At 41.0% G+C, this 20,644-nt stretch overlaps 1 protein-coding gene across 3 annotated transcripts in view; it reads right to left on the reverse strand.

Moving 5' to 3' along the window:
* The window catches only part of GAS6 (growth arrest specific 6), a 102,053-nt gene that overhangs the window by 3,345 nt on the left and 78,064 nt on the right, over positions 1-20,644 (reverse strand). For all 3 annotated transcript variants that reach the window (XM_075852640.1, XM_075852641.1, XM_075852639.1), the window contains 4 exons: positions 11,975-12,164; positions 8,436-8,600; positions 8,182-8,350; positions 3,783-3,955 (listed from right to left, as the gene is read on the reverse strand). In XM_075852640.1, coding sequence (XP_075708755.1) covers positions 3,783-3,955; positions 8,182-8,350; positions 8,436-8,600; positions 11,975-12,164 — 697 coding nt within the window. The remainder of the gene's footprint in view (positions 1-3,782; positions 3,956-8,181; positions 8,351-8,435; positions 8,601-11,974; positions 12,165-20,644) is intronic.

Below are 20,644 nucleotides of genomic sequence, written 5' to 3' on the forward strand. Positions count from 1 at the left end.
TCAAAACCACATTCAGAAAATATTTTAACCCTTTAGGCGTTTCACAGGAATTAAGGCAAAGTAGAGGTGAAATTTACAAATTTCATTTTTTTTGCCGAAATTCATTTGTAATAAAAAAAAATCTGTAACACAGAAGGTTTTACCAGGGAAACGCAACTCAATATTTATTGCCCAGATTCTGCAGATTTTAGAAATATCCAACATGTGGCCCTAGTGTCCTAATGGACTGAAACACAAACCTCAGAAGCAAAGGAGCAGCTAGTGGATTTCGGGGCCTCCTTTTTTTAGGAATATATTTTAGGCACCATGTCAGGTTTGAGGCGGTCTTGTGGTACCTAAACAGCCGAAACCCCTCCAAAGTGACCCCATTTTGGAAACTACACCCCTCAAGGCATTTTTCTAGGGGTATAGATAGCATATTGACCCCACAGTTTTTTTGCAGAATTTAGTGGAATTAGTCTGTGAAGATGAAAATCACCTATTTTTCTGTGGAAACATAGAATTTTTTCATTTTTACAAGGAATAAAGGAGAAAAAGCACCCCAAAATTTGTAAAGCAATTTCTCCCGATTACGGCAATACCCCATATGTGGTCGTAAACTGATGTTTGGACCCACAGCAGGGCTCAGGAGGGAAGGAGCGCCTTTTGGATTTTGGAGCGCAGATTTTGCTGGATTGGTTTTCAGTGCCATGTCGGGTTTGCAACGCCCCGGAGGGACCAAAACAGTGTAAACCCCCCAAAAGTGACCCCATTTTGGAATCTACACCCCTCAAGGAATTTTTCTAGGGGTATAGTGAGATTTTGGCCCCTCAGGATCTTTTTTAGAGCTAAGGTGACCAAAAAACAGCGATTTTGGCGCTTTAAATTCTTTATTTATTACAGCGTTCACCGTGCGCAATAAATTACGTTTTAATTTATTCTGCCGGTCGGTACGATTATGGCGATACCATATGTGTATAGATTTTTTTACGTTTTGCAGCGTTTGCACAATAAAATTAAGTTTCTATAAAATAATTTATTTTCTGGGACACGCTATTTTGAGCCGTAACGTTTTTATTTTTTCGTCAAAAAAGCTGTGGGAGGTCTTGTTTTTTGCGGGACGGGTTGTAGTTTTTATTGGTACCATTTTGGGGTAAATGCGACTTTTTGATCACTTTTTATTCTATATCTTGGGAGGGGTGGTGACCAAAAAATAGCGATGCTGACAGTTTTCCGTTTATTTTGTTTGCGGCGTTCACCGTGCGGAAAAATTAACATTATAGTTTCATAGATTGGGTCGTTACGAACGCGGCGATACCAAATATGTGTACTTTTTTTTTAACGTTTTCATTTTTTCCCTATAATAAATGACTTATTATAGGAAAACAAAACCTTTTATTTTTACACTTTTATAAAACATTTTTATTAACTTTTTTTTACTTTTTACACTTTATATTTTTGTTTATTAACTTTTCTTTTACTTTTTACACTTTCTTTTTTGACCTGCAGCTCTGATCGCTGCTAGAATACATTACACTACCTAGGTAGTGTAACGTATTCCAACTGTCAGTGTGACGTCACAGTCACTCTGACAGTTGGTCTACGAGGATCAACAGAGGCTGATCCTCATAGGCTGACATACATGGCAGACCTGGGGGCCGTTGTCTGGCCCCCGGGTGCCATCACAAGCATCAGAAGCCCCCACGATTGCATGGGGGCTGCTGATGCGCTACAAACCCGCTACATGCGGAGATCGCAATCGAGCCCCGCATGTAACGGGTTAATTGCCGAAATCAGCGGCGATGAGCCGCTGATCGGCAACACTGGAGAGTGTCAGCTGTCGGGGACAGCTGATCTCCAAGTTCCCGATGCACACTGTCGCCGACAGTGTGCATCGGGAACGGCACAGTGACTTTCTGTCACTCTGACAGGAAGCCTATCAGGACCAGCCGAAGGTTGGTCCTGATGGGCTTCTGTCCATGGCAGACCCGGAAGCCATTGTTTGGCTTCCGTTTGCCATACTAACTATCGGCAGACCCCGCGATTTCGGACGGGGGTCTGCCGATATGTTAGAAACCCCTAAAATTCGGCGATTGCACCCGATCGCCGAATTTAAGGGGTTAATGCGCCGAAATCAGCGGCAAAGGACCGCTGGCCGGCAAGAGGGGAGTGTCAGCTGTCGGCGACAGCTGACCTCCTGGTTCCCGGTGCACACTGTCGCCGACAGTGTGCACCGGGATTAACTCAGTAACTGTACGTCCTCGTGCGGGAAGTAACTTCCCGCAACGACGTACAGTTACGTCCTGGTGCGGGTAGGGGTTAAAGGGTTATGACAAATGGTACACTATTGTTTTAGTAACCCTTTGGAGCTGACGGAATAATACACTGGCACTATAAGGCCGGATTCACACAAGCGTGTGCGTTTTGCGTGCGCAAAAGGTACATAACAGCTCCGTGTGTCAGCCGCGTATGATGCGTGGATGTGTGATGTTCTCGCAGCCGCCATCATTATGACACTCTGTATGTTTGTAAACAGAAAAGCACGTGGTGCTTTTCTGTTTTCATTCATAGTTTTTACTGCTGTTGCGCGAATCACGCGCGTCACACGGAAGTGCTTCCGTGTGCTGCGCGTGATTTTCACGCACCCATTGACTTCAATGGGTGCGTGATGCGCGAAAAACGCACAAATATAGGACACGTAGTAAGTTTTACGCAGCGGACACACGCTGCGTGAAACTCGGACTGTCTGAACGGCCCCATTGACTAACATAGGTCCGTGCGAGGCGCGTGAAAAATCACGCGCGTTGCACGGACGTATATCACGTTCGTCTGAATAAGCCCTAACACTTCTAAAAATAACTAACTTTAAAAATGAAACTTACGCTACAAAGAAAGAGACCTTGACTTGGTCAGTCTCTCCTTAAAGAGGCTCTGTCACCAGATTTTGCAACCCCTATCTGCTATTGCAGCAGATAGGCGCTGCAATGTAGATGACAGTAACGTTTTTATTTTAAAAAAAACGAGCATTTTTGGCCAAGTTATGACCATTTTCGTATTTATGCAAATGAGGCTTGCAAAAGTACAACTGGGCGTGTTGAAAAGTAAAAGTACAACTGGGCGTGTATTGTGTTCGTTACATCGGGGCGTGTTTACTACTTTTACTAGCTGGGCGTTGTGTATAGAAGTATCATCCACTTCTCTTCACAACGCCCAGCTTCTGGCAGTGCAGACACAGCCGTGTTCTCCAGAGATCACGCTGTGTCGTCACTCACAGGTCCTGCATCGTGTCAGACGAGCGAGGACACATCGACACAGATGATTCTGCAGCAGCATCGACGTGTGCAGGTAAGTCGATGTAGCTACTTACCTGCTGATGCTGCTGCAGAATCAACTGTAGCCTCTGGTGCCGACACGATGCAGGACCTGTGAGTGACGTCACAGATCTGCACTGCCAGAAGCTGGGCGTTCTGAAGAGAAGTGGATGATACTTCTCATCAGAAAGCCCAGCTAGTAAAAGTAGTAAACACGCCCCGATGTAACACACATAATACACGCCCAGTTGTACTTTTACTTTTCAACACGCCCAGTTGTACTTTTGCAAGCCTCATTTGCATAAATACGAAAATGGTCATAACTTGGCCAAAAATGCTCGTTTTTTAAAAATAAAAACGTTACTGTAATCTACATTGCAGCGCCGATCTGCTGCAATAGCAGATAGGGGTTGCAAAATCTGGTGACAGAGCCTCTTTAAGTAAGCATATATCTGTCTGTATATCGGTGTATAACTTGTGCGCAGTTCTTACCTGCCGTTTCACTTTTGTAGTGGAATGATAATCGACAAGTGCTAGTGACAGAGGGACTTCCATGTCTTCTGACACAAGAGCAAAGAGCACTCCAGTATCTGTTGCTGGATTTATCTCCGCACTGACCTCTATACTCCAGTTTGACTCATATTGTTCTTCATTAGATAAATGCACTACAAGAAATCAAGGAAACGTCGGATACATTCTGCTTTCATGTTTAATTTGCAACACTGTATAGAGAACGTACTGACATCAGACCGTGCCTAGTGAGGCTCACAATCTCATTTCAATAACACACACAGACAAGTTAGTTTAGTAGGAAGCCAATTAATCTATCAGAATGTTTTTGGTATTTGGAAGGAAACCCACAAAAACACAAGGAGAACATATAAACAATAGAAGTCTATGAGCCCGTTATTACAGGTCGTAATTATGACCCGTAATAACGGGTGTTTTTACGGTTGTGTGCACGAGGCCTAAGGCTGAGTTTGAACCTAAAGCTGCAAATACAAATCGAATGTCAGTGGGATTTGCCGACAAGTTAACATGTTGGATTAAAAAAAGCACGATTACTTTTTCAGCAAGAGGAGTTGTTCTTACCACTAGACTTAAATGCATTCAATAGACCACAATTACAAATAACAGTACACACATTTACGCAAAAAGGGTTAAAAGAACTACAAGTTCCGCTAATTTGCCTGCTTGTGTAAATATAATAATCTTTGTAATATACTTGTTGTACTGTTTTAGTGGACTTCATATTGAAATCCAGTCTCACGCAGCCCACTGTAATGAATATTTACTGTAATACTGATAGTTGCATTGGGGGACCATGTCACAGGCTGATCAGCAGCCTGTGACAATGTCCTTTTACACAGCACCGATCAATAGTACAGCAGGTCGATAGGCGCTCATTTGTTTAATTCGTAGGGAGCAATAGCAGCACGTATAGGGGACGAAAGATCGTTGATACAAACGTTCGTCCCCATACATTTTTCATCTGGTCGGCAACACATTCCATTGACATGGAGAAATGTGTTGCAGACAAGCGAGCATTATTCTGGCCACATAAAAGATGCGATCAGCCACCGGACGAGATGATCGGCAATGATCGGGAACGAGCGTTCATCCAGATGAAGAGATAACAGCTTCTGTTATAATAACACGCTAAGCACCAATGCTTTACTAACATGCCTCTGCATAGTTCTACTATGTCAGTTGTGAAGACTTGCTGTTCAACATTACAAACACTGTAATCTATGAAGGAGCCATCACAGGTTAAATGCTGTGCAGACAACAGCAGCAATAATGCACAAAGGAAACATTATTTGTGGTTTGGGGCTTACAAGAAAAACACAGGACTAATGGCAGATCCTCATTAAACACATTAGCCCACATTTACATAGACTGGAGTTTTTTACACCAGTCAAAGCGCCGATTGACAATACTGCATGTTGATCGGTGATCGCTTTGAAACCTTTAACCCCTTAATGACCAGCCTATTTTAAACCTTAAAGGAACAGTGTCATCACAATATTTTTTTTAATATGTTAAAGATGTTAGTGCTTTATTAAAAACGTTTATATTTATTTGTGTGTTTGTGTTTTACTTTTTCTTATTTTTACACTTTTTCTTCCCTATGGGGCTGCCATTTTTTTTTCCATTTCTGTATGTGTCGATTAACGACACATACAGACATGGAATACGGCAGCCACAGTCCCATAGGGACTGCGAACGGGGCCCGTTCCATCCACTAACATGTACGCCGTCTGTGTGGGAACTGCGCATGCGCCGCTCCCACACAGTCCAATTTGAAATGCGCGCCGTCCGGCGCCATTTTCCTGTGGACCGGAAGTCGCGGCCGGACAGTAAGATTACTACTTCCGGTCGCGGCTTCCGGACTTGTGCACTTGGACCAGCGGCAGCAGACGGAGCGGACGGGCCGGAGGGAGCCGCGGCGGCAGGAGCAGGTAAGAGATTTCTATGTATGTTCGTGTTTGTGTACGTTTACTACTGTATGTAAACCTTCTACACTGTGTGTTAGCTCAAAAAATGGCGACACACAGTGTAGGAGGTTAGACCGTTCAAACCCCTCGTTTATCCCGGCACTAGCCAGGATAAAAGGAGGGGGGGGGGATGCTGAGAGCTCACTAGAGCGAGGGCTTTTTACCCAATTTTGCAATGCTGCAATTTTGGGAATAGCTCCATCTAGTGACCAGCAATGGGAAATATTATAAATTAGAATTAATTTATAATATTTCCTGACTCGTGAAAAAAAAAAAAAAATTTGAACAATGTTTAATCACCTACACACTAAATGTTTAATTAAAAAAACAAAAACATGTTTTTCTGGCAACACATTACCTTTAATGACCAAGCCATTTTTTACGTTTTTCCATCGTCGCATTCCTAGAGCTATAACGCTTTTATTTTTGCGTCGACATAGCTGTATAAGGTCTTGTTTTTTGCGGGACAAGTTGTACTTTTTAATAGCACCATTTTGAGGTACATATTATTTATTGATTAGCTTTTATTAACTTTTTGTTGGGGGGGGGGGGAATAGAAAAAACCCTGAAATTTCGCCACGCTTTTTCACGTCTTAAATCTACGCCGTTTACCGTGTGATATAAATAACACAAATAACTTTATTCAGCGGGTTGTTACGATTGCAACAATACCAAATTTGTATCGTTTTTGTATGTTTTACTACTTTTACACAGGAATAACACTTTTTTTTCAAAATTATTTGTTTTTGTGTCTCCATGTTTGAAGAGCCGTAACGTTTTTATTGTTCTGCCGATGCATTTGCATGAGGGCTTTTTTTTTGCGGTAAGACTTGTCGTTTTTATTGGTACCATTTTGGAGTAGATGCGACTTTTTGATCACTTTTTATAACATTTTTTTTAAGTCAGGATTCACAGAAAAAAGCAATTTTTCCATAGTTTTTATTCAATTTTTTTACGGCGTTCACCGTGCGGGTTAAATAATGTAATAGATTTATAGTCGGGGTCGTTACGGACGCGGCGATACCAAATATGTGTAACTTTTTTTACTTTATTTTGGTTTTATAATATAAAGCATTTTGTAAGGGGAAAAGGTGGGTTTTTCATTTTTTTTCACATTTTTTTTTAAATTAACTTTATTAAACTTTTTTTTTACTTTTTTACCAGTCCCACTAGGGGACTTCACTATGAGATTCTCCGATCGCTATTATAATACACTGCAATACTTCTGTATTGCAGTGTATTACTGCCTGTCCGTTTAAAACGGACAGGCATCTGCTAGGTCATGCCAGAGGCATGATCTAGCAGGCATTCATGACAGGCAGACCTGGGGGCCTTTATTAGGCCCCCGGCTGCCATAGAAGATACAGACACTCTGCGATCTTATCGCCGGGTGTCGGTGGGAGAGAGGGAGCTCCGTCCCTCTCTCCAAAACCACTCAGATGCGGTGCTCGCTATTGCGCACCGCATCTGAGGGGTTAAACATGTGAGATCGATACTTATATCGATCTCACATGGCAGAGCAGGGATGCCCCCAGCCCTCAGCTGCCTCTAGCAGCTGAGAGCAGGGAGATTTGACGGCTCCCTGCTCTGTTTACTCATCCTGATGCAGTGCCGTAAAAAGGCATATGCATCAGAATAAAGCCCGTTAGTGGCCGCCGTTAAAAGGCGTATTGGCGGTCATTAACTGGTTAAATAAAACAATAATAGGAAAATATGGAGACTAACGATCATTCGTCTCCATACATTTGCATCTAGTTGGCAGCACATCCCATGTTTACAAGGAGAGTTGTGCTGCCGACAAGTGACTTTTTTAGGTCACATAAAAGATCTCATCAGCTAACAAGCGATCACAGCTCTTTTTAAATAGGGCAATGATAAGGCGCGAGCATTCGTATGAGCACTTGCTCGCCTTATCATTAGCCTATGTAAGAGAGCCATAAGTAAAAAGGCAGTTGAAGGGATTTGCTCCAAATATATAAAACGTTGCATGCTTTATTATAAATTTTGCACATTTTGAAGGCTCTACCAGTCCAAAAAATAAAATTAAACATAGGTTTGCACCAAAATTTGTGCCATTTTCACTTAGTTTACGTTAAGGAAACGTAGATTAGGCCATATTTTTTAAAGACTACGCACACGTTTGTTACTTTTCAGATTTGGCGAGGGATGAGAAAAGTTTAAATTTTCCCACTGCGGAGAGTCATCACACAGGAGGGCTGAGGATACGCACCCTCAGCAAACATCAGTGGATTTTGCTCATATAACCCAAGTAACTTACAAAATCCTATAACCTTGTGGAAGCAGAATCATAGCTGCTATATACTGGCTGGTATTTGTTATTTTTAAGTGCCCTGTATTTAATAAATAACGTTCCGTAATAAATTTTTCCTTACTATAATCGATGGAGAAAAGGGCATATCCTCTTCCTGGATAAAAAGATCCTCTGCCAGCAACCAAAAAGCACTGCATCTTCTCAGTTTTTTGCACAGTCTCCTGAATAGAAGTGTCTTCCCCATTCAGCCAGTTCCAGCTCCTCAAACAACCATCCATACGAGCGTTCATCTGAGAGCAGACAAGTTAACACATTTCAGGGTGAGAGTTAAAATATGGCAGACTTCTTTATTATTACGCTTTAGGAAGAACTTACTGGCTGAATTAGGTCCCTACTTTTAAAGGGAATTCCTCCTACTGTCAAATTTAGCTGGTACAATCCTTTGTCAAATGTAAAAAGATCCCCAGCCACTGCTATTTTCATGACTGCGTCTCTATTGACTTTTATCACCAAATTCCGATCAAGTTCTTCAACAGAAATCTGTGGAAAAAAAACACACACTTAATGCAAAAAGCTAACGGGTTTTCCGCGCCTAGATGTACGTTTTTTTATAAGGTTTAAATTGGTTGTTAATCACCAGATTATACCATAAACGTCAGGTAATCCCAAATACTATTATCAGTTATTTGTTTTTGTTGCGTATACAGCGCCAATATATCCTGCAGTCCCTGTCCCCAATGGGGCTCACAATCTAATTTCCCCATCTCTCACACACACACACACACACACACACACACACACGCACGCACTGTAGAGACAATTTACCCATCAGTAAGATTTTGGACTGTGGGAGAAAAGCGGAATACCCAAAGGAAACCCAGGCGGAACATATAGTACACTGCACACCCCACACCCACTCTAAACAAAGATAGATTTCTAAATGACCGTTCTAATTCACGGAAGGATGACAAAATTATAATTTATTCAATATATACTTTAAGGGTTATTCCTATCTCAGACATTTATAACATATCCATAAGACCATTTAAAAAAAAAAAAAAAAAAAAAAAAGGAGGAATCTCTTACTTTTTCTACGGTGTTCTGACTGACCAGTGATTTGCTAATCTTCATGTACCCTTGTCCTCTTTTATGCAATTAAATAATTTAGCATGAAGTCTGATTATTATTTAGTGGGTTAAGTGCCACATCTAATTCTCAAACAATTACACTGGTTACAGACTCCTCTAGTTGTAAAGGTTGTCCGGAAGAGACGGCCATGGACGCCTGACATATTTGGTTGCTTGTATCGTATCGGTACACGGTTTAAACGTTTGTTATACAGGAAAGAGGACAAGACCAGTGGGAACGTTCTTGTGAAATTATCATGTTTTATTGTACGGTTTTCTCGGTTATTGCAGGCAGACGATTGCAGGGTGGTTGGTAACATGGTGGCAGAGAGCACTACCGCCTTCGTGCACAATCTTACTCTTGGTAGAAGGCTTAGATTCGCAAACCCTGTATATCCCCAGGCAGATGGTGATAGGTTATGTCATCACGTGGAGGGAGGAGCTTGGGATTCACTAAAAACAGGTGATCGTTGAGCTCGAGTGGTTGCAGAGACTGCTGTCAAGAGGTGGAGACGTCAACTGTAATGGTTGGGTTTGTATCTGGGCTGCGACCGCAATAAGTGGGTTAGGAAGGAAGATAAATATCGCAAGCGACGTCCTGTTGTCTACCGCGATACCTGTGAATGTACAGTATGTATTAACCATTACGCTAGTAGAGAATAAACTGTTGAGTTTTGACAAAAACCGGTGTCTGTCATCAGACCCCCCTGGCCAGGCAAGGGTTTTCCATGCACGTTGTCCCAATGCTCGGTCCACTTTATACATGCTGATCAATTTACCTTAACTAGCACCAGAAAATATTTTATTAAGTTGTATTTTGTAATTTTCAGGTGCACTTATTTTTGCAACATGGCCTGTTATTTTGAAAGAAAATCATATTTTCTTGTTGAACACTGACATGCTTTCTTGGTAGCTGATAATCCAGATTTTCTGAAACATTATATCAAATAGATCTTATTTGTAAAGAGAAATTGCTGAATTTATTAGGTTTTATACAGGGCACTTTACAAACTTCATATAGAGGTTGCTCTTTGGTTGAATTCAAACACAAGACCGCAATACTGTAAGGCAAAAGTGCTAACCAAGGAGCCATGATGTAGCATTATCGTATATTTGCGCTTAAGAAATTGTGGTAGGGAACAAAATTAATAACTTGTCAAAAAAATTACCATTTTCATGGTGTCAGGAGGTTGACACACTTTGGCCCTGTTCACACTGAGTTTTTGGTGCCGATTTTGACACAGAAACCGCATCGGAATCAGCACCAAAAAGCACCAGAGACCGCCTCTCATTGATTTCAATGGGAGGTGTTTTTCCCCCGCTTTCGTTTTTAGCCCCTCGCAGGAAAAACAAAAACGACATGCTCTTTCTTGAAGCAAAATTCTGAAAAGAATATTGAGGCAGATTTTTTTCTGCCTGCAAAATACTCTGTGTGAACAAGGCCTTAAAATGAATAAAGTACTTTTCTTCAGTGTTAGAACTATTTAAGACCGTGCACACTTTTCGTTTTTACGTTCAATGTCTAGATATAGCCTTTTAGTTCTGGGAAAATAGATCTAAGATTTAAGTAGTTTTATTACCAATACAACATTTACACAAAAAGAAAATTATTCTACTTAATGTATCTATTTATAGTAACCAAAACTAATATGACCTTTACTCTATTCAAACAAATTATGCTGTTATTTCATGGTGGCTGGGAAATCTTTAATAAACATTATTTTATCCAGACTAGCACAATATATTAACATAGTGGTTGATTTTGCAACTCAGACTAGATGTATGTAATGTGGTAGGCTAAAAGAAGACTAGACATGACCCTATGTTTTAGAAATTTTAGCACTTATGCTATTTTATCCTTGTAAGGTCTTCATATTCTAATTGAAAGAATAAAAAAAAATAAAATCACTACCAATTTGGTTTAGGCTTCACCAATATGAATATGGATCTGCCCCCCCCCCAGAAACACTGTCACTCCTGTCCACGAGCGGTGTCTGGTATTGCAGCTCCGCATTATTCTCTTGAATGGGGCTGAGCTGCAATACCTGCTCTCGTCAGAGTTGTGCCACATTCTTTCCATTTTGTTACAATGGATTTAATGGTGCTCACTAGATTTTTAAAGTTTGGGATATATTATATTTAATAAACCAACCATGATCTATACTTCTCCACAACTTTGTCTTTGACCAGTTTGTCTTCTTCATGTTGTTTAGTGGTGTTGTAGACTCAGGGGCCTCAGAACAGTTGTTTTTATACCGACATGTGACACGTTGCACACAGGGGAACCTTATTCAACTATTTATGTGACTTCTGAAGTTAATTGTTTTGACCAGACATTAATTTGCAGTTTCATAGCAAAGGGGTTGAATACATATACTCACAACTTTTCAGTTTGTAGTTATTTATTTTATTTTTTTGCTTTAAACTAGATATTTTTCCTAAACAAAGTTTTTGTTTTTTCATTCCACCGTATCAATTTGCACTATTTGGTAAGATGCATTACATAAAATAAAAATAAATAAAAAATAAATAAAAATCCAGGCTGTAATGCAACATAACAGGAAAAACAACAAAAGAAAGGGTGAGGGTGAATACTTTTACCCCCACCGATAAAAACTTCTGAAATATCACTGACACTTTAAAAGGTGGAACCGTGCTACATCAGTCTAGATGATATGTTAAAAACCTACTTAAAATGATGCGATTAGCACAAACAGGCGATGCAATTTATTTTCATCATACACACACACTTCTTCTATACAGTGTTCATATCTGGGTGATACTTACGGTTTGCCAAATACCCTCGTTTAATCTTGGTCCACTGCTTGTCACTCGTCCTATTCCATTATATTTCAGCTGCAGCTCAAGCTTTCCATTTCGCAGAGCAAGGACTATCCATGAGCTGTTCTGATGGCCACCAGCAAAAAAAAGGACACCTTCAGGATCAAATGTTCGAAAGTCGAACTCTGCCACAAGTCTAACAATGTGCCAAGAAATGACAGAAAATTTATTATTTTTTTAAACTGCAAACTATTATATGCTGCAAAGAAACACTGAGGGTGTAAGTAAGAAAATATAAAACAAACAGGCACAGTACGTTAAGTCCATAAGAGACCGGAAACATGTTTTCAATTACATGATTTTTATACTGACAAGTGAATTTAACTAGTAATAGTACCAAGTAAAAGTATATTTGGAGGACAAAAGAGAGGCAACAAGCTTACATGAGACGGGTCAGAGAGCAGGGAGTGGAGTGGAGAAAGGGGTCAGAGAGTGAGGAGTGGAGAAAAGATGAAGCAAAAAATTGAGAAAAAGACGAGAATTAATAGTCATCTAGGACGGGGGAGCGGTAAATGTTGAAGGGAAAAACGGTTTATTCTGAGAACTGCTATTTGATGGAAATTAAAACGTAGTAAATTGTAAATGGCCAAGAAAGGTTTTCACACATAGCCAGCTTGTGCGCATTCAGTATGCAACAACTATTATGCTTGATTTAATTTATATCTTAAAGGGTTATTCCCAAATCAGACATATCCACAGAAAATGCTAAAATGTGATCGGTGCTGGTCCATGTGGTGGGAATCACATTTAGGTCCAGAATGGAGAGTCCCCTGACCTCACATTCTGCCCCACCCGACCCCCACAGCCAGGTGGAGAATTAATGGAGAGGTGGCCGCAGTGACTGCGGAAACCGCCAAAACACAGCTGGGACCTGCATCTTTTAGACATGTATGGCATATCCTGTGGAATAATGGCAAAAATACTTCATTAGGAAAAATGTTGTGCACCTTACGGATCTGTCCTCTCAATGTTTTTGAACCCCAAAAGATGCATAAGAAATAGCAAAACGTAATGACTAAGAACTATCTGTAGCCTTGAATCGCATAATCGAGGAGTATATAACATTGGTTTTTGGGCTGGGTATAAATACAAGAATTACTATTAGCCATCACGATGCTGGACCTTCTTGTTTATCTGTGTCAGTCTAAAGTTGCAAGAAAGAGTAAATGAACCCTTTGGAATTACCTGGATTTCTGCAAGGATTACTAAAAATTGTGGTCTGATTGTTGTCGAAGTCACAATTAGAGACAAACCCAATCTGACAAATCTAACAAACACACAAAGAGTTGTACTGTATATTTAGAGTTATTGTTCAGCTGGAAGGTCCCAGTCTTAAATCTCTGGCAGAATAACCGGTTGTTTTCTTCAAAAATTGCCCTGCATTTACCGTGATCCATATTTCCTTCAATCATAGTTACATAGGTTGAAAAAAAAAAAGACACCTGTCCATCAAGTTCAACCAAGGGATGGGAAAATGGAAGGTAAAAATTTCTACACATAGGAGCAAATATTTTTTTGTTCTAGGAAATGATCGAAGCCTTTTTTAAAGCCATCTACTGTCCCTGCTGTGACCAGCTCCTGCGGTAGGCTATTCCATAGATTCACAGTTCTCACAGTAAAGAAGGCTTGTCTCCTCTGCAGGTTGAACCTTTTTTTAACCAGACGTAGGGAGTGCCCCCTTGTTTTTTGGGGGGCTTTACATGGAAAAGGATTTCACCATATTTTTTGTATGTGCCATTAATATATAAGTTAATCATGCCCCCCCCCTTAGTCGTCTCTTTTCAATGCTAAATAGGATTAATTATTTTAATCTTTCCTCATAACTTAGATTCTCCATGCCCCTTATTAGCTTCGTTGCTCTTCTTTGTATTTTTTCCAACTCCAGGGCATCCTTTCTATGAACTGGAGACCAGAACTGGACTGCATATTCTAGATGAGGCCTCACTAATGCTTTGTAAAGTGGTAATATTATATCCGTCCCACGAGTCCATGCCTCTTAATACACGACAATATCTTGCTGGCCTTTGAAGCAGCTGATTGACACTGCATGCTGTTATTTATTTTATGATTTACAAGTACACCCAGATCCTTCTCAACAAGTGACTCCCCCAGTTTGCCCCACACACAGCGTTTTCCATGATGGAAATAAAGTTAAATTTTAGTCTCATCTGACCAAAGAATGTGTTTGGGGAGTCTGCCACATGCCGTTTGGTAAACTCAAACCGCTTTTCTTTATGCAATTGATTTTTTTGTGGCCACTACCATAAAGCCCCACTCTGTTGAGTGTACGGTTGTAGTGTTCCTATGGACAGACACTACCATCTCCGCTGTGGATTTTTTGGAGCTTCTTCAGTATTATTGTTGGTGTCATTGTTGAATCTCTGAATAACGCCCTTCTTGCCCGGTCTGAAAGTTTCGATGGGCGGCCTTCTCTTGTCAGATTTGAAGTTGTGCCGTATTCTTTTAATTTTGTTATAATGGATTTAATGGCGCTCCATAATATTTTTTAAATAACCCAACCATGATCTATATTCTCCACAACTTTGTCTCTGATCCGTTTGGAGAGCTCCTTGGTCTTCATGTTGCTTTCTTAGTGGTGTTGTAGATTCAGGGGCCTTTCAGAACAGGTGTATTTATACTGACATGTGACAATTTGAGCCCACATAGGGACCTTATTTAACTAATTATGTGTCTCCTGAAGTTAATTGTTTGACCAGACCTTTTATTGGGGTTTCTATAGCAATGAGGGTGAATAAATATAAACTCACAACTTTTCAGTTTGTAGTTATTTTTTGTTTTAACCAGTTAGTGACCGCCAATACGCCTTTTCACGGCGGCAACTAATGGGCTTTATTCTGATGCATAAGCCTTTTTACGGCGCTGCATCAGAATAAATAAACAGAGCAGGGAGCCATTAAATCTCCCTGCTCTCAGCTGCCAGAGGCAGCTGAGGGCTGGGGGCATCCCTGCTCGAACAGGTGAGATCGATATAAGTATCGATCTCACCCGTTTAACCCCTCAGATACGGCGATCAATAGCAAGCGTCGCCATCTGAGTTGTTTTGGAGAGAGGGAGGGAGCTCCATAAAATCGCCGAGTGTCTGTCTCCGATGGCAGCCCGGGCCTAATAAAGGCCCCCAGGTCTGCCTGTAGTAAATGCCTGCTAGGCTATGCCAGAGGCATGACCTAGCAGATGCCTGTCCGTTTTAAACGGACAGGCAGTAATACACTGCAATACAAAAGTATTGCAGTGTATTATAAATGCGATCGGATGATCACATATTAAAGTCCCCTAGTGGGACTTGTAAAAAAGTAAAAAATAAAAAAGTTTATTTAAAAAAAAAAGTGGAAAAAAAATGAAAAACCCACTTTTTCCCCTTACAAGACTTTATACAGCTATGTCGGCGAAAAAATAAAAAAATTATAGCATTTGGAATGAGACGATGGAAAATACCTTGGTCATTAAAGGGGTTGTCCAGGATTAATTTTTTTCCTAAAAACTGTCCCCCAGCCTTGGTTTGCCTTCCCTAATTAACCTTCTAACCAGTTTCAGTTTGATCAGTTTCACTGCTGCTGTTTCTGTTTGTTTACATCCCTTGCTTCTGGTCCTGGCTGTTTCCTGTCTGGTAACCCACCATACCCATGATCCCCTGAGCATCTGAGGAGACCGCTTACATTCCCCCTTCCTCCAAAGCATCTCAGCTAATTGCATACTGCTACGCCTTTAGCGATAGGACAATAGAGGAGGATGAGGGAGAGTGGAGGACAAGATAAAAGGACGTGGGGGTGTGTTAGGGAACAGAAGACGGCCAGGCAGTGCGGGAACTACGAGTGTGAAGAGGGCTGATGAGGCGTGGACGACAAGATAGAAAGAGGGGGCGTGTACTAAGATTGATGATGCTCTGTGTCTTTGCTCAACCAGCACTTCCTGCTGTGTAAAACACACGGCGCGTCATCAACTATATTTACAGGCGGCGGGACCAGAGGAGGCGGAGCTCTGAAGAGCGCGTGAAACATCCGCCTGGCCCACTGCCTGTATTTGTAGTTCATGACGTGCCGTGCCTTTCTCAGCCGGAAGTGCTGGCTGAGCAAAGACACGATACCTCACAGGAAATAAAAAATTTACCCTGGGTGTGGTCACGTGACGGCAGATCGTAACACAGTAACGCTGGCACAGGTAAGCAGACACTATATTAGAAATGTTATTAAATATGACTAAGTTAAAACTGAAATAAAATTTATTCCCGGACAACCCCTTTAAGGTTGAAAATAGGCTGGTCATTAAGGGGTTAAACCAGATCTTTTTTTATTATGTCTACTGTAACAATTTGGACTTTTTTTTTTAATCAAGTCAATATATTACATTACATTTACAATTCATTTTAATTCAAATTTGTAATGCAACAAAGCAGAAAAAAACACCAAGGGAGGGTGAATACTTTCAACAAGGCACTGTACATTTAGGGCTTATTCAGACGAACGTATACTACGTCCGTGATTTTCACGCGCGTCGCACGGACCTATGTTAGCCAATGGGGCCATTCAGTCTGTCAGTGATTTTCACGCAGCGTATGTCCGCTGCGTAAAACTCCCATGTCCTATATTTGCCCGTTTTTCGCGCATCACGCACCCATTGAAATCAATGGGTGTGTGAAAACCGCGCACGGCACACGGACCCATTTCCATGTGCCGCGCGTAATGCGTGCTACAGTAGTCAAAACTATGACTGAAAACAGAAAAGTACCACGTGCTTTTCTGTTTACAAACATTAAAACAGTGTCATAATGTTGGCTGCTGCGCGAAAATCACGCAGCCACGCATCATAAGCTGCTGACACAAGGAGCTTTTGCGCGCACAAAACTCCGCTCGTGTGAATCCGGCCTTACTCCCTCCACTGTGGATATTTACTGTGGATGCTCAATAAAAGACATGAACATTACAACGTATTGTGTTATTAGTTTAGTTAGATTGTGTTTGCCTATAATTGTGACTTCAATAGAAATCCAAGCACATTTTATTAGTAATGAATTTTGCCCTATAAGCAAATCTCTACACATTGATTAGTATAATGCATTTCTAAACATGGAGCTACACTTTAAAAACATCACTTTTCATTTAAAATGAGTATTGTCTATCTTCAGAAGAAACCTGTAAGTCAATGCAAGGTGTGCCAATGAGGAGTGAGAAATCATAAAAACCACTAAAGTCATTATTCTTTGTGTTAGGAAATACTGCAGAAAAATACATCAGGGTTGTTTCCATAACCAGGGCCAAAAAGAAAAAAAATCTAAGGCCAAATTTAAGTTAGTTTTAAGTCAAAATAGCCTTGTGCCAAAAGCTCCTTTCACCCTAATGGGGAAAACTTAAAATGTCAAGATATGTTTTCAGAAAGAAAATACAGACAAGGCTGGAGGCCAGGTGTGCAGAAGCCAGAGGGAATGAAAGACATTATCCACATTGTAGTAGTGAAAATGAATAAACTTTATAGAAACGAGGACAACTTTACACTCCTTAAGGCCCCATGCACACGACCGTAAAAAACCTCCGTAATTGCGGTCCGCAAAAACGGAGCCATTCACTTTCATTGAACACTGACACCTTTCCGTAGCACTACGGAAGGGTGTCAGTGCCGTGGAAATGTTCCGGGAATTATGGAACATGTCCGTTCTTTTGCATTTTGCGGGCCGTGCTCCCATACTTTGTATGGGAGCACAGCCCGAAAATGCGGCTGTCAGTCGGCAGCCGGGCCGTGATTGCGGGCACGGTCGTGTGCATGGGGCCTAAGTGGACACTAACTTTTCACACAACTTATATTGATATAATAGTCTGCGTAATAAACCGCCAAATTGAAAATTACTTTCTTTAAAAATGCATACATGAAAAGTGTACCGGAATTCATGGACACTGGCTCTGTTTAAAGAGGCTCAGTCACCACATTATAAGTGCCCTATATTTTACATAATGTGATCGGCGCTGTAATGTAGATTACAGCAGTGTTTTTTATTTAGAAAAACGATCATTTTTGACAGAGTTATGACCTATATTCGCTTTATACTAATGAGTTTCTTAATGGACAACTGGGCGTGTTTTATTATATGGCCAAGTGGGCGTTGTACAGAGAAGTGTATGACGCTGACCAATCAGCGTCATACCCTTCTCTCGATTCATTTATACAGCACATAGCGATATAGCTATATAGTTATGTGCAGCCTCATAAACACACTATAACATTACTGCAGTGTCATGACAATGAATATACATTACCTCCAGCCAGGACGTGGCGTGTATTCAGAATCTTGACCACTTCTCTGTGATTTACAGCATATCAGGCATAGTTTCGCGAGATTACGCTGTAAGCTGTCATTTACAGCGAGATCTCGCTGTGCTGTGCTGTAGTCTCACACAGACGCTACAGAAGTGGTCAGGATTCTGAATACACATCACGTCCTGGCTGGAGGTAATGTATATTCATTGTCAGTAGACTGCAGTAACGTTAATGTGCGTGTGCTGTATAAATGAATGGAGAGAAGTGTATGACGCTGATTGGTCAGCGTCATACACTTCTCTCCACAACACCCACTTGGCCATATAGTAAAACACGCTCAGTTGTCCATTGAGAAACTTATTAGCATAAAGCTAATATAGGTCATAACTCCGTCAAAAATGATCGTTTTTCAAAAAAAATATAAACACTGCTGTAATCTACATTACAGCGCCGATCACATCATGTACAATATAGGGCACTTATAATGTGGTGACAGAGCCTCTTTAAAGTGTACCTATACTGTCAAAAAACTTTTGACATGTTATAGTGAAATGTTAGAAGTTTTGAGCGGGGGTGTTCCATGCACTGAGACCCCACACCAACCGAAAGACGAAACGGCAGAAGCTCTCAGATGAGCGCTGTGCCACTTACTTTCTGCTCGGCTTTCCGCGGAATAACGAATGAGCCGTGTACGGACTCAGTCTTTCTATTGAGCCCGAACACAGCTTGCTTGGTTTTCTAAGGAAAGCCGAGCAGAAAAGAAGCGGCACAGCATTTACCTGAGCGCTTCTGCAGCTTTGTCTTAGCGATTGTTGGGGTCTCAGTGCTCGGACCCCCACAGATCAAAACTTCTGAGATGTCACTGACATGTCCAATTTTTTTTTTAAAGTATAGGTACATTTTAAGCAGATCTGCCGTTCACCCCCCCCCCCCCGGTTGTCATGCAAATGTCATTTTTAGTTACAGAGAAGAGGATAAGGACTGTAGGAAGTGGGGGGGGGGGGGGTGTCTCTCCTCTGAAGTGCGCTGCCATGTACAACGAAGCCAGCCGCAGCTTACACCTAGTTCATAGCTGCAGTAGAACGTTTGTCAGCTGTTAGTATCAGCTCTCATGCAATCTTTTTTCTAGCTCCTTCGGTCTCCCTCTGTCCTTTATCTTCTATCTCCATTCACAGCAAGCCAGCGTCTTTCTAAATAGTTTATATACATTTCATAGAATCCATACATTCTAGTATTCTGAGGTCTGCAACTTTGCCACTTACCTGATATCATATCCCCATTACACTTAGCCTTATTACATAGTATTGCTTGTCTTCCGACTGCCCGTTTCCTCTGTGTTAATGATGACTGAGACCAGATTGGAGAAAAATTGATATAGTGGCAGGCAATCTATTGGTTGAGCTGCATGCGCGCATCCGATGGAGCCGCAATGCATGCATGGTAGTGTGGTAACAGTGGTCAACATAGTAGAGTACTGGCAGACTACTCTAGAAGGGACACCGCACCCACTATGGAGACCACGTTTTTTTTTATTGCAAATTGTATCTTTATTTTTCCATATACGCAGCCGTATGGAAGCTTGTTTTTTTTTTATGGCCAAGTTGTATTTCTTTGGGGTACATATAATTTATTACAACTTTTTTATTTTTGTTGGGGTAGTGTAAAAAACAGCTATTCTGCCGTCATTTTTGGAGATTCCCCCCCCCCCCTTTTCTGTGCGGTATAAATAACATGTTAACATTATTCAATGGGTCGGTAGGATTACGGCAACACCAAAATACGTATCTCTATTTTATGTTTTACTACTTTATGAAAAAAAAACATTTATTTAGTTGTTGCTGCAGTCCGAGAGTCAAAACATTTCTATTTTCTTGGTCGATGTAGCAATAAGAGGTCTTTTTTTGCGAGACCAGTTGTAGTTTTTTTTGGAACCATTTCAGGGCATTATACAACTAAATTTATTTTTATTAACAAAATGCTTGGGGAGGGGGGAATGGGAAGAATTCTGCCATAGTTGTGGGTGATTTATTTACCATGTAGTATAACTAATATAATAAGTCTATAGTGTACTATGTTTACACAATAAATTCATTTTTATCTATTGCAAACGGTTTTGTTTTTTTTATACTTTAGACATTCATAAACATTTATTTAGTCCATCTGGGGGACTTGAAGCTGTAATCACTTTATAATGCTTTGACTGACAGGCAATTAGGTGATACCTCTTACTATTGACCATGACACTTAACGGATTAAACTGCTGAGATCGGAGCCTTCTTTGACCTCTGCGGTTACCTCAGGAGCATAGCTGTTAAATACAGCAATGCACCCATAGGAAATCTGTTGGTGCCC

Source organism: Rhinoderma darwinii, chromosome 2, assembly GCF_050947455.1.
Source record: "Rhinoderma darwinii isolate aRhiDar2 chromosome 2, aRhiDar2.hap1, whole genome shotgun sequence".
NCBI classification, from domain to species: Eukaryota; Metazoa; Chordata; class Amphibia; order Anura; family Rhinodermatidae; genus Rhinoderma; species Rhinoderma darwinii.